The 15,724-nt window shown below is 37.3% G+C and overlaps 1 protein-coding gene across 2 annotated transcripts in view; it reads left to right on the top strand.

The window, feature by feature from the left end:
- The window catches only part of ipcef1 (interaction protein for cytohesin exchange factors 1), a 307,632-nt gene that overhangs the window by 49,966 nt on the left and 241,942 nt on the right, over positions 1 to 15,724 (top strand). For both annotated transcript variants that reach the window (XM_039748169.1, XM_039748168.1), the window contains exon 2: positions 11,249 to 11,412. In XM_039748169.1, coding sequence (XP_039604103.1) covers positions 11,249 to 11,412 — 164 coding nt within the window. The remainder of the gene's footprint in view (positions 1 to 11,248; positions 11,413 to 15,724) is intronic.

Here is a 15,724-nt window from a genome sequence, read left to right as displayed (position 1 = left end):
CACTCCACTGGGCACTTGAGCAAGGTCCTTAACCTGAAATTGCTCCTCCTTGGGTATGACGCTAATCTGCATCCAGCCCTCTTGAGCTTGCAAGGGAACACTTGGGGGGTTGGTAGTAGGATTGGCACTTCAGCCACTTGTTTTAAAAAAAAAAAAAACACCTCACACTGTTTCGTTCCATTTGAGGCTTTTTTTTAGTGTGGTGCTGAGGTGTCACTGATTGCACGGCTGCACTCATCCTAATTAGGGATCCTGAGGGGGTTTGTTGTGTGGTGGGTGCAGCAATGAGTTGTATCAGTGCAAGCTCCTAACCTTCTCCTTCTCCTCTTTTTTTTAAAACTGCATTATCAAGACTTTTCAAATTATTTGCCACTTCATCAGTTATCCCACATGTGCTGTTGTGACGTTGAAGTCTACCTTTGTATATTTAGGAATAAATAAGTGATTATAATATCATTTAATAAAAATTGGACCTACAGTTTCAGAAATCTAGTGTAAAAAGCCTGTTTTATTTTTACTGTATCTTGTAAAATGATCATAAATTTTAATTATGATTGTAGACTTATCGATAATTCAAATGCAGTAGTGATGTTATCTGTCAATATACTGTACTTGCAATCGAAAACTGCATCTCAGTCTCTTGCATCCTATTTATAAAACTGAAATTCCACTACAGTCAGAAGATTAATGCAAAGAGTATTTTTCCTGATTGAATAGAGTTCTTTCATTTACTTTAAATCCATCTCGCTTGCATTTCTAATTCTCTCATTTAGCGTTGCTTACTTTGTCTCACCAAAAATTAAAGCCACTCTTTCAGTTGATGGATTAGTTGCATCATCACATGATTTGTGCATGCTTTGTTGAATTGTTAGTAACAGTGATGGTGGACCCCAGAGACATTGTGATTAGTTAACATTTCACATAGACCTTTTTACAATGTCCAGTTGCAATTTCCTAAATTCAGGCTACTATCTCTTACATAAGTTGGATGCTATTCATTTTCAGATGTTTCACAAATAGACTACTTTATTGCTTTATATTGATTAGAAGTTCATGTATGTGACCGCCACTGCATGTGATACTTTTAAGACGGTAGAATTTGTTTGTGTGTCCAGTCCAACTGAAATCAAGTGAACTAGGACTTCGGGCAGTATCCCTGAATGATGCATGGCGCAAATGTTAGCTGGAGGAGAGTTTGTTGCACAGGTTGGCCCTTTGGTCCATGTTATATAGTAAAATCTGGAGTAACAGAAGAAATTTGTAACTTTTAGTGCAATTTTTTAGTATTTAAACTATAATTGCACTGACATTCTGAATTCAGACTTGCATCTGGTCATTCCAGTGGGTTAAAAATGGAATCAATAAATATAATAAAAACCTTATAGAATATAAATTTTATCAAATTACTGTACTTAGTGTAATTTCATGGTGTTCAAAACCTGTGTTGATGCAAGATTATTTGGATTCGGGAAGGCTGTTCTAAACCACCTTTTGTACATTTTACATATGAATAGTGGGCAGACCTCTGACATGTTCTGATTCACTGTGTAGGTTCTGCTAGCATTTGCTGGTAGACACAGACATGCCAGGACTTTTTTTTTCAGTGCACATTTGAAGATCCTGTCTAATATGAGTGTAACAGCTTGCTTAACACATTTCTTCATAGTCGCAGCACAGTGTTAATTACCCAGACTTTATGTCCCTCAAATGCATTGGTGCTGTTTTTATGACGTTTGTAGTGCCACTTATTAGCCTGGTGCTCTAGAGTGTTTTTTGGTTTTGATCTTTTACCCTTGAAGCACAGATTACTTTGTGAGGCTTGTCCTGTAATTGACTTTGACAGCAAATTCTTCTCTTCCTCTGAGCACAGCAGGTTCCAAACACTTAATTCCCATTAGTGTAGAGAAGGGGGGAAGTTTCTGGCTATCGTTACAATCTGTGGTTTGAGGTACTGGGCACCATTTGATTCCAGTGTGTCCTGATTTACACACTTAAAGAGATGCAATTGCTTCCAATGTCCTTTTCAGTGACATGATATGTCTGCAGTTAATTAGATGAGAAAGGTGATATGTCTGTAATTTCGGATTATGAATAACCTAATGAATTGCCAGAAAAAAAGAAAACCACAAATTAATAAAGTAGTTCAATTACATTAAAAAATAGATGATGTCTGACTGTTTATTTTATGCTAGCCTAAGAAATCTGTAGTGTATGGGCTGGATAGCGCAAAGATTTTGCTTTTATGCATTTTTTTTAGTTTGGGAGAGACTTTTAAATCAAGCCTATTATTATTGTTTACTTAATTTTTAATAAGTATGCAAATTCAGACTTAGGCATTAGGCAAACAGAGACTTGTCCTGTAAGCCACAAGTGTACGTGCCTTTTTTGAACTAGGCTATGGTAAGTGTGGCACTATCTATGGGACTTTACTTAAGCTGCACTGTATCTCAAAAGCTCTGCTAAATTCCAGAGATTAACACCTGGTTTTCCGTTCATTGGTGGCCCCTAGGTTTGCCAGCAACATTTTATTTGGAAGTTCACTGTGAAATTAACAGTGTTGCCTTAAATTGTGTCTTGTGTTCTGTTTTTCGGTATTTCTGATTTTAGAGAACCCTGTGCAAATCAGTTTGTTAGTCATAGGACAGTTCTTGCCATTAAAGTAGCTTTTGCTATGATATAAATGCAGAAGCCTTAGGTTTTAATACCAGTTCATTCCAGAATCCATTTGAATATTTGACTATGTACAGAAATAGAAAAAAAATTTAACAGCACTTTCTTATATTGTTTTGATATGAATGAACACATGAATGAAATTACTTAATTTATTTAGCCTAATGTGTAAAGTGGTAACTTTGGTTTACACAGCAGCAAATTATACTAAAATGCAACCCCCTATTAAATTAATTCAATAGTACATTCACATTTAGTCTAGGTCAGAAGATGACTGGTATAGAAGACATTTTATTCCTGTCATACTGTATATTATTCAGACAAATGTATTAGTAAGCTTGTTTTATTGACACTAATGTGATCATATAATTGTAGAATTATCTTTCATCATTAAAAAAAATATTACAACTTACTGTTAAAGTAAAGAAAACAACAGTCGTATCAAAGCTAAACAGGCATTTAATAGGCAGCATTAATGAAAACTGAAAATGTGAAATTCTTGTTTAGCAAGGAAATATCAAAATTCTTTTTTTTTTTTTTTTTTATAAACAGTTGCCTGAAACGTTTCTTTATCATTAGCTGTACATGATAGAGCTCAATAATCTTATCTATTTACTAGCAGATTTTGTTCACGTGACCTGTCCTGCTCTGCTGTGGTGAAACACAAGGTAAACTCAAGGTTGGGAAACCATTGTATTAAAATTAGTGCTCCAGGAAGCACTTTAGTGGCTTAACATGTGGCAGTCTTCAACTCTGCTGATAATCAACCACATGCTTCTTCATAGCAGACTAATAATGTATATTTACACTGTAAGATTGTGAGGAAAAATAGATGTTGCTAATGGATATTAAAAATGTCTTGGCACTGTTTCAGAGAATGCAGATTTTCTAAAATAAAAATAATAATGTCTTTTTTAATTCCCACTTTGTGTTAGGATTTCACAAACTAGTTTCTTTCTACTGATGATGTAGATTTCTTCTACCTTATTCTTTTTAAGCTGAGTGCCAAGTGCACTTTGGAACTTGCCTGTCCAGAAGGTTTAATGTATGTTGAGTGGCCCTCAGTCTTTCTCTTCAGCAGCACTGAACACTTTGAATTTACAGTTTATTTTACAGTTCATTTTTTTTGTATAGCCCAAAATCACATAGGAAGTGCCGCAATGGGCTTTAACAAGCCCTGCCTCTTGACAGCCCCCCAGCCTTGACTCTCTTAAGAAGACAAGGAAAAACTCCCAAAAAACCTTGTAGGGAAAATGGAAGAAACCTTGGAAAGGCAGTTCAAAGAGAGACTTTCCAGATAGCCTTGAATGGAAGAGGCAGAGGCTTTCTCCAAGTTCACAAAGAGTATATGTTGGGATGAGAGTGGGCCTGATATATAATGTAGGAGCTGGCTTATCTTGTGATTACTACTTCTTTGTTGCACCAAGGCATGCGTTATGCACCAGTCATTTCGCGTCTCTGCCGCTTGCGTTGTGAAGAGGGGGGCTGAACGCACCCCAAGGAGATGTGGTCGCTCCTCCGAAACCCCCTCTTAAACGGTGGTACAATGTGTGTGTATATGTGTGTGTATATGTATATATATATATATATATATGTGTGTGTGTGTGTGTGTGTGTATATATATATGTGTGTGTGTGTGTGTGTGTGTGTGTGTGTGTGTGTGTGTGTGTATACAGTGGTGTGAAAAACTATTTGCCCCCTTCCTGATTTCTTATTCTTTTGCATGTTTGTCACACAAAATGTTTCTGATCATCAAACACATTTAACCATTAGTCAAATATAACACAAGTAAACACAAAATGCAGTTTTTAAATGATGGTTTTATTATTTAGGAGAAAAAAATCCAAACCTACATGGCCCTGTGTGAAAAGTAATTGCCCCTTGTTAAAAATAACCTAACTGTGGTGTATCACACCTGAGTTCAATTTCCGTAGCCACCCCCAGGCCTGATTACTGCCACACTTGTTTCAATCAAGAAATCACTTAAATAGGAGCTGCCTGACACAGAGAAATAGACCAAAAGCTAGACATCATGCCAAGATCCAAAGAAATTCAGGAACAAATGAGAACAGATGTAATTGAGATCTATCAGTCTGGTTATAAAGCCATTTCTAAAGCTTTGGGACTCCAGCGAACCACAGTGAGAGCCATTATCCACAAATGGTAAAAACATGGAACAGTGGTGAACCTTCCCAGGAATGGCCGGCCGACCAAAATTACCACAAGAGCGCAGAGACAACTCATCTGAGAGGTCACAAAAGACCCCAGGACAACGTCTAAAGAACTGCAGGCCTCACTTGCCTCAATTAAGGTCAGTGTTCACGACTCCACCATAAGAAAGAGACTGGGCAAAAACGGCCTGCATGGCAGATTTCCAAGACGCAAAACACTTTTAGGCAAAAAGAACATTAGGGCTCATCTCAATTTTGCTAAGAAACATCTCAATGATTGCCAAGACTTTTGGGAAAATACCTTGTGGACTGATGAGACAAAAGTTGAACTTTTGGAAGGCAAATGTCCGTTACATCTGGCGTAAAAGGAACACAGCATTTCAGAAAAAGAACATCATACCAACAGTAAAATATGGTGGTGGTAGTGTGATGGTCTGGGGTTGTTTTGCTGCTTCAGGACCCGGAAGGCTTGCTGTGATAGATGGAACCATGAATTCTACTGTCTACCAAGAAATCCAAAAAATATATATATATGTGTGTATATGTGTATATGTGTATATATGTATATGTGTATATGTGTATATATATATGTGTATATATGTATATATATATATATATATATATATATATATATATATATATATATATATATATATATATATATATATATATATATATATATATGTAAGAAGTAGGAGAGAGGAGACCAGAGACGTAGAAAGGTTTGGGGCAGCCACCCGTTTAATGCGGTTTCCCGGCTGCAAAAGTCTTTGAGGCATTTTAAATAGTTGTTATACAACAGAGTCCAAAACAGAACTGCCTGCCTAAGCAAAGGCAGTGAGCTTTATAGCACAGAGGGCGGAAATGATGTCGTCCTCTGGGCTGGAACTGGAAGTGACATCATCCTTGGAACCGAAGTGACCTCATTCTTGGGGCGGAACCGAAGTGATGTGTCCTTCCTGGAAATGCGGCTCTTGGTGGGATTTCCGGTAAGACCTGCAGAGAACTCAGAAAGAGCGTCAGTGCACCGCCCCGGCAGATGTATAAACAGTATTTTCCAAGCCCTTCAGCTGCTTCCCATGCACACGTGTGTGACAATATATATGTATATGTATGTATATATGTATATGTATATATATATGTATATGTATATGTATATATACACTGCTCAAAAGAATTAAAGGAACACTTTTTAATCAGAGTATAGCATCAAGTCAATGAAACTTATGGGATATTAATCTGGTCAGTTAAGTAGCAGAGGGGGTTGTTAATCAGTTTCAGCTGCTGTGGTGTTAATGAAATTAACAACAGATGCACTAGAGGGCAACAATGAGATGACCCCAAAACAGGAATGGTTTAACAGGTGGAGGCCACTGACATTTTTCCCTCCTCATCTTTTCTGACTGTTTCTTCACTAGTTTTGCATTTGGCTACAGTCAGTGTCACTACTGGTAGCATGAGGCGATACCTGGACCCTACAGAGGTTGCACAGGTATTCCAACTTCTCCAGGATGGCACATCAATACGTGTCATTGCCAGAAGGTTTGCTGTGTCTCCCTGCACAGTCTCAAGGGCATGGAGGAGATTCTAGGAGACAAGCAGTTACTCTAGGAGAGCTGGAGAGGGCCATAGAAGGTCCATAACCCATCAGCAGGACCAGTATCTGCTCCTTTGGGCAAGGAGGAACAGGATGAGCACTGCCAGAGCCCTACAAAATGACCTCCAGCAGGCCACTGGTGTGAATGTCTCTGACCAAACAACCAGAAAGACTTCATGAGGGTGACCCAAGGGCCCCATGTCCTCTAATGGGCCCTGAGCTCACTGCCCAGCAGCATGCAGCTCGATTGACATTCGCCATAGAATACCAGAATTGGCAGATGCACCACTGGTGCCCTGTGCGTTTTACAGATGAGAGCAGGTTCACCCTGAGCACGTGACAGAAGTGAAAGGGTCTGGAGAAGTCATGGAGAACATTATGCTGCCTGTAACATCATTCAGCATGAGCAGTTTGGTGGTGGGTTAATGATTGTCTGGGGAGGCATATCCATGGAGGGTCACACAGACTGCTACAGGCTTGACAAAGGCACCTTGGCTGCCATTAGGTATCAGGATGAAATCCTTGGACCCATTGTCAGACCCTATGCTGGCACAGTGGCTCCTGGTGCACGACAATTCCTGGTCTCATGTGGTGAGAGTATGCAGGCAGTTCCTGGAGGATGAAGGAATTGATACCATTGACTGGCCGCCATACTTTCCTGACCTAAATCCAATAGAACACCTCTGGGACATTTTTTGGTCCATCCAATGCCACCAGGTTGCACCTCAGACTGTCCAGGAGCTCAGTGATGCCCTGGTCCAGATCTGGGAGGAGATCCCCACAACACCATCTGTCATCTCATTAGAAGCATGCACCGATGTTGTCAGGCATGTATACAAGAACACAGGGGCCATACAAAGTGCTGCGTACAATTTTGAGTTGCTGCAATTAAATTTTGGCAAAATGGACTAGCCTGCCACATAATTTTTTTTGGGGCGTCTTTGAATTCAGGGCTCTGTAGGTTGATCATTTTCATTTCCATCAAGCGATGTGGCATCCTTTTTCCTAACACATTACCCAGTCTATATCAGTATAGATATCCAGGAGGATCTCTTTTTCCCATTGAGATCTGATGTGTTTTCAAAGTGTTCCTTTAATTTTTTGAGTAGTTTATATATATATATATATATATATATATATATATATATATATATATATATATATATATATATATATATATATATATATATATATATATATATATAGATAGATACATATATATACATATATGTGTATGTAGATAGATACATATATATACATATATATATGTATGTGTATATATATATATGTATGTGTATATATATATATGTATGTGTATGTAGATAGATAGATTGATATATATAGATTTAAAGCGTGACAAAAAACATGTAAGATTATTGAGAATTTTCAGGTTATGTCATGATAGTGACTAGTTGCCTGTGATTTATGACATACCCTTTACAGTTTTTTAAATGATGCAAAAAACAAAAGTTGAAAATGCTTTCACTACACATATCTATGTGAGTTTTTAGTGTGTTTGTTTTATTATCTTTTAGAGCCTTCTGTGCAAGTGTACGTGTGAGAGTTTGTTTTTATATTACTTGTTAAAATATCCTCGGCTGAATCCCTTGCAACTTGGTTTGTAGTAAATGGTTTTGAAAATGCATGGAAACAGTATATAGGTGCATTAGACACAACGTTTAAAATGTAACCTGCAGTTTTGCAGTCCTTAAGATATGAATTCAAATGGGAATGTTTTATATTCTAATTGCTCTTATGGGAGTAGTGAGTGAGGTTGAAGGAAAAAAAAAAAGTAATGACGATAGAAGTTTAAATTAGTGCCAATTGTCATTCTTTTAATGTCACTGCCCTTCTGAAGATAGCATCAGTCTACAGGAAGTGCAGAATTCTGAGTCAACAAGTAGGAATTTGAAGAGGTTTGTTGTGTGTTATTTATAACGAAAGTTTTGCTTTTTTTTTTAAATATTTTCCCCTTGACAAAAATTTGCTTTCTAACTATAAGATTATGAGTTATTATTATGTTCATCAATAACCATCATGTGATTGCAGTGCATATAATTTAAACAAAAAAGCACAAAAATTGAAAATAAATTGATATTGGTGTTAGAATTGGCAGACATGACACAAGAAAGATTACTAGAATTTGCCCAAAGTTTGTGCCTTAGTGAACTTTTACATTTCATTAACCATTTCTTTAATAATCTCTTTAGAATAATTTGTAGATTTGTTTTTACTGTGACATACTATTTGCAGTACTATGAAATGTTAAAAAGGGGCAAAAATAAAGTTGACAAATTTTTGCAGAACTTGTTTAAGATTAAATGATTGTGATAAAATGGTAAAGAAACAAATTTAAAACATCTGAATTAGCATAAACCAGCTTAATTTGAGGTGCTAGATCAATAGTAATGAATCCAAAGTTACATTCATAATCAGTGACCTTGTGATAATCTAAAAAGATACCCCATATGCTTATGTCTGAAATTTGTCTCTTTTAACTTTCTGGGAGTGGCTCTTTGAGGGCTAGGACAACCAGTATCAAAATATCAAAAATCAAAATCGCTTTCACAAACCCTGAAATATCATAAAATGACACTGCACATGCCTATATTACAATCCTCTTTTTGAAGTTTTTTGCAAAGGAGTAACATTAGTGGTAGGAGTAACCCCTGGAGTTGGTTGTAATTGCAGTTACCCCGCATTATCCCATTAGTGGGTGAACTCCTGGGGTTGGTTGATGTGACATACACAACTTCAGTTCCTTCTGATTATTTTTTTGCTGAAGACACCTATTTGAAAACATGACATCTTTTTGAGCCTGGAGTGCCAGATATAATGGGGAACCCAAAAAAGTTGGATGTCTTACATTATTTGACATCAAGACTCTACAACAGTATAGCATATGTGGGGATTTTCTTATATCGCTGAGCAAGGAGGTGCCAGTCAAAAAAACACTAAATTTCAAAGTGTTTAGAAATAGTTCTTACAAATACATTTACTTGTATTCATTTGACCAATATCTGTCTGTGTTTTTGAGTGGTATCCATATTATTGCTATATCAAAAAATTTACAAAACCACTAAAACCAGAGTTACATGGTGTATAATACAAATGATAAAGATAAAATTGGACTAAAAGTTATGAAATAGTTATACATTGGCTTATGTAAAGTGGACAGAGATGGTTTAGGATATGCGTGCTGTTTTTATTGATTAAAAAGATCAGTAAAACAGCAACAATATCATTTTTTTTAATTAAGTGTTATAGAGGTCAGCAGGCTTGAATGCCCCACTTGTATAGTAAGGTTGTTTAAAATAAAGGAGTACTCCAGTAATGTATGATTTCAGAATTTTAGAAGAGAGTAGAAGAGTAATTTGAGCTGAAAAGAGTTGCATGGTTATGGTGCTTGGCAAATGACTGAATTCTGTATCTAAATATAATATTCTTCAAGAAAATTAACAGTTACTTTTGAAAATATAAATCATAGAAGAAGATATGGAAATTTGCTATATTAGTGTAGGACAGGTGAGGAATGAGCAATAGGGTAGTAACTATTTTGTTTTGCTGTTGTATGCATGATCCTTGTGTCTATCAAGGTGTAGCTCAGCCATTCCAGAACTGTTAAGGTCTATCGTGTGTAGAATCCAGCTAGTTCATCCATCATTGATCTTTGCTCTCTCTCCCTTCAATGTCAGAGAAGTGTCAGCACAACAAGGCTGTTATTGCAGACCATCACTGGTTATCTGGGATTTGCTGAATTGGCATCCTGCTCCAGTGTCAGAAATGTGATCCTAGACATTACATTGATGTAAACTACTTTTGAACACAGAGCATGTTGGTAACCAGATATCTGCACCTTCCTTTGTGTCCGTTGTCAGTAATAAATCCTGCTACACATCTGCTACATTTTCATAAGCATTTGTTAAATTATATCATGTCAGTTATTTCATCCAGTATGCTTTATTGATGTGCGCACAGTGTAAGTAGCCAGTTGGCTAAATTATAAAAAAGATGTGGACATAAACATGCTTTTGCTGTGAAAAATTCATAAGTTGAATATTTTCCCATTTGTCTGATCGACTTTATTAAAATTTGTATTATTTTAGCCACCTAAGACAGCCGTGGTAAAAGATGCACATTCTGAGTCGTCTTGTAGAATCTGAAACCCATTATATGCCGTAATGGATGAAGAACTTTTCTCAAAAATGTAGCAACTTCAATGACTCAGATGTTCATGAAGATGCATGTACTTTCAATTAGTTTCATGGCGAACTATACTGTATGTGTGTAAATGATGTCATAAACTTGTGCAAGTGTTCTGAGATTGTACCCAGCAATGGAATACTAAAACAAATTCAGTTAAAGTGAACTGATGTACAGTTTAACATTAGAAGCAATATTAACCACCTTTTTGTGGTTATGCATGGATAAGTTCCTTGGCAGCAATTTTAATTTCCTTTATAGGTGATTGTATCAGTTTGGGCCAAATCCAGCATCCCAAAATCAAGCCAAGAGCAGTTAGGCCTGCGAAGAGACTGTTCTTTTGGAGGCATTGAAGTGTTGTAATGAATAGAGAGATGGCTGTCAAAAAGTGGCGGTGGTCGTCTGAACTGATCTTCACCAGTTTCCCTTATTCTGGTGTAGAAACTGTCTTGAAGGCTCCAACTTAAAATATAATGGTATAAAAGTTAGGACAGCTTGAGCAATTCAGCTGTTGTTTTTGCAGAATGATTTAAAGCTCAGTTAAAGACATGAACATTTGCTCATTTGGGTATTCATTATTCTACTCCCATCTCCCTTTATTTTACAGGGCTGGATGACTGTCTTCAACAGTATGTTCATAATTTTGAAAGAGAAAAGATAAGTGGAGAACAACTGTTGCAGATCTCTCACCAGGATCTTGAAGAACTGGGGGTTTCACGAATTGGGCACCAGGAGCTCATTCTGGAGGCTGTGGATCTGCTGTGTGCACTGGTCAGTCTACCTTCAGTTGTTTTTAAACCTTACAAAATTAACTAAGTTGTTGTTGTTGTTATTATTTCAAAAGCAATAGTTTTTGCCTTAATCAGAAAGGTTCAGAGTATGGGTTTATATACCCCCTATTTATGAAGAAATAGAAGTATTGATGAGTATTTACAGATAGCAGGTTTACACTATTCAGACAGCTGTTAGCCTGCACCATGAGTTAATTTAGTCTTTTTAAGAAATTATACTATTTATGAAATATTAAACAATTTAGAAATATAGTTGTAGCTGGAACTCTGGAGCAGGAAGACAATTAGTAGTGTTTTACTGTATTGTAATAAATATTGGGGGTACCTTTAAATTCAAGTTTACTTTTTACTGAAAAAAGTGTGTTCTCTGAATTGACTCCTTCCTTGTTTTGGCTTTTCTCCCATTTAACAGCTTGGAATAATTCCAAACTATTTTAGCCTCTCTGCTGAGATAATGGGAAAGAATTGCCATGTGACATATTTATCATTCCACTGACCCCAGCACTTTGTATAAATTGTTGGTTACTGCTTAATAAGGATAGTGAGCAAGCAGGATACAGTTTGGACTGCTTGCCTTAAAAGGGTGAAGTGAAGTTTAGAAACCTATGACAGCCTACACAATGTGTAATACGTGCAGATGAGCTTTTTAAACGGGTGAGCTGATTTTGATGTGTATTATATAAAGCAGTTGTGAGGTGGGCAGGGTTAATTCCCATGGATATTTTTCCTAGGCTGTTTCCCCTTAGTGGCTACATACAATGAAAATGAAAAGTAATGTTTAAGTTCTATCTGAAAGTTCCTGGGCTTCGTTTCTAAGATAGAAATTGAGTGTACAATGAAAAACAGCATTATATTGTTATAATGTTATAAGGCGACTCGGTTGTCTGTGCTATATCGCCTTTCAACATCAAGAGACTATCCTCAAATCTTAATCTCGTCTCTGTCAGTATAGATTTTTTTTTAATTTAAAATGATGCTTTTAAACAAAAATGCTCTCTGTCCACACTAGCGTTTTCACATCATTTACAAAAGTATCACAGTCCACACTAAAACCACAAACACATATGACATAGAGGTTTGCCTACAGTGGGCATGCACGTGTCAACTGAAAACTCCTTGAAGGGATGGTAATGATGCTGGCTACAGGATTTATCGCAAATCTGTAGATATCAGTAAACTATTTGCCTTTTGCATATATATGAAGCATTTAAACTGTACAAAATGCAATTTAGATGCCTACAGATAAACAATGCATCAAACACCGTAGAAAGCAACTCTTCTGTGCTTGCCATGTTGGAATACAGTCTGCATCTTTGAAGGGTGAGCAGTCAGGGAATGAGACTCTGTAATAAGCAGGATCCAGTCAGGGACAGGCCAGGTAATAAGCACAAACAAATCAGAGTGTGAGTAGTGTATGCATTTTAACCCATTCATAATACAGTGCCTAACTGGTGTTCTGGAGAGTGTTTTCAAAAGTCTTTGTTTTTGGGGGTTAAAAATGCTGAGACAGTTTGGCCAAAAGGCAAAAATGGAGAGTTATGTATGGTTTTTAAACTAAATAGTAGTAGTGTGGACGTAACTTTAGGGTCCACTGTTTTCTTCCTCTAACGTGTGCAAGTTTCATTAAAAACTTCAAACTGGCCTGGTATGAGCAACTGAATGAGGATGTGTATGTATGTATGTGTGTGTGTTAGTGTTCACTGCAGTTTATTGTCTTTCCATCTGGGGTTGGTCCCTGCCTTGCCTGTGATACCACAGTAACATGCACTGGCTCCCTGTGACCCTGAATTGAATTAAGTAGATTTGGTAACTGAAATAAGGGATGGACATTATATAGTGCTTTTATTACAAATAAAATAAAGTGCAGTGCAGTCTTCAATAAATAAATAAATAATCCAATAAAAACTGTTATAATGTTATAATAAAAAAAATCATAATTATAAATGAGAGTAAAGCCAACAGTCATCAGTTCCTTCTTGTTTTGTCCGACAAGCCCAGCACAACTCCATCTACATCTCCCCAGCTCACCTATTTCTCACTCAGCTGCCGGAGACCCTAACAGCTGCAGTCCTCGCCACCTGACTGTCAACTTAAATGCCTCCAAGCAGCACCAGCCATACTGCTTGGGGTCAGTTGTGCTTCCTTCTTCTTTCTTGCTCTCCTGGCATACCTCAGATCCCTGTGGTAGGACACCCTCTCAATTATACCCACTTCTTAAGAAATAATCAGTAAGGATGATCTACCCCTAGAATGTTGATCCTTCGCTCCTTTTTGAGCCCATCAACCATGCTGCCTCTCACACACAAGCTGACTGACTCAACATGCCTCTTTTCCTGATGCTGTTGTAGACGCACCTCTGCTGTTTCTTTGGTCTCTTTTCTGACCGTTCTTCTCTGTGCCCCATCTACCATGCCAGCTCTTCCTTATATACCTCTGTGGGCACATAGCCTGAGTGGTGCACTGTGGAAAGCCAATGAAGCAACTATGACAGAACACACCCTCGTGTGCAGGTGTGCTCCGTCTCAATCACCACACCAACCTCCCACAGCCTTATGAGCATGTATACCCATGGAGATCAAGACAGCTATTTATTTTTTTATTTATTTAAAATGGAACAACTGCTTAGTGGTGCACCCACTATACCACATGGAAACCAGCCAGACCTCCATCTAGTGGAGCTTGCCGTCCCTGCTGCTCAGTTGGGGCCTGACTCTAATGTAAATCAAGGCCCAGTACAAAAAGCAAAACCTGTGCTGTTCCCCATGGCATAAACAGGCTATAAGATGGAACATGGAAGTGTGGTAAATTCTAAAGGCTCACAAACTTCGTTACATCCGTAGGCACTTGTGGTTTTTAAGTTGCTTTGAACAACCAGATAAAAAAATCTTTCATGCCAGTGTATCTTTTAAGAAGGGGCACTGCTTCCCTATAATGGACAAAATAAAAAAATAACTGTAAGAGAAAAAAAGACTACAGGAATCAAAAATCAGTAATCAAACCTATGCTGTACCAGTGAATCTTGACTTAAAACACACTTTCTGACTAGGAGTTAAAGTGGTTTGGCCTGTTCACATATTGAACATTGAAGCCCATTAAACACGTGCACCCCAATATCATATTCTCACCTTTCACTTTTTCCACACTACATGTATGCCACTTTGGCCTTCACTCCAGCTTACTTTGCTTTCCTACTTTAGACCTAAAAGTCAATTTATAACTCACTGTGAGGTGGCATCTGTGGCAACCTTGAAGTCATTTCTTCTACACCCTTGAGGTCTGAAACGCTAATTGAAGAAAACTTTGCAGCTCCTTTTGGGTCATGATATTGCTATCTAGAAGCATTATTAAAAAAAAAAGAAAATGAGCTTGCTTCTTACTTGAACATCTGATCTGTAATACCTCAATTAATGAAGCAGATTTGTACCAGAATGTTGGTTCATTATAAGAAGCCTTATTGTTCCTGATATAATGGGCAAATTATATTGATTAGTGTTTAAGGATATTAAAATATCAACAGATGAAATAACTAAATACTTAAGTATAATAAGTTTGGATTCTGCAGTACTCAATATCAGCTATAAAGAACAACTATTAATGACTTCCACTGCACTCTAGATGACAGGAACTTAAAATTGCACCTGCTGTTTTATGCCAGCTTTGTTATAAAACAGCTTCATTCTCATACAATTCATTAACCAAGGTATTACTGTACATTTATTTGAGCTACTGCCCCCTTACAGGCAAGTGGTTAATGAAATACCTTATTATGGATGCCATGAATGGTGTCCCAGTTCTGCAGATTGTGCATTTTCAGAATGTTACACAGTTTCCTTTATCTGTAGAAGAGGGCAAGCGTTGACTTAGATACTGAAATTACGTGTCATTCAGTTTCCCAGCAGTACTTTAGGGGTCTTCTCCTTGTTATCCTAGATCCTTTCCATTGGGCATGAAAGCCTTCTTAAAACTATCTTCACAAACATTGGGAGTGGGCAATATGGTGAAAGAGATCCATATTACAGTGTAATTAAAAAGTCTAGTTTTTTTAAGTAGATCCCAGGTAAAATATTTGTATGTAATTTTCAGACTAAAAAGTATTTTTTCTATCAATTAACAAATGCATTAATGATCACTTTTGCCCATGGGCACACCTCTGACTATATTTAACAAGAAATGTAGTGTTCTAATCCATAAACCAGGGATGCCCAAGACCTTCGATCGCAATCGACTGGTACATTGCAAAGGTAGTGCAGGTAGATCGCGTTGCATTCAAAAAAAATTTTTTAAACGTTAGT

This window comes from Polypterus senegalus, chromosome 3 (assembly GCF_016835505.1).
Source record: "Polypterus senegalus isolate Bchr_013 chromosome 3, ASM1683550v1, whole genome shotgun sequence".
Lineage (NCBI taxonomy): Eukaryota > Metazoa > Chordata > Cladistia > Polypteriformes > Polypteridae > Polypterus > Polypterus senegalus.
This window is presented reverse-complemented; position numbering and strand designations above follow the sequence as displayed.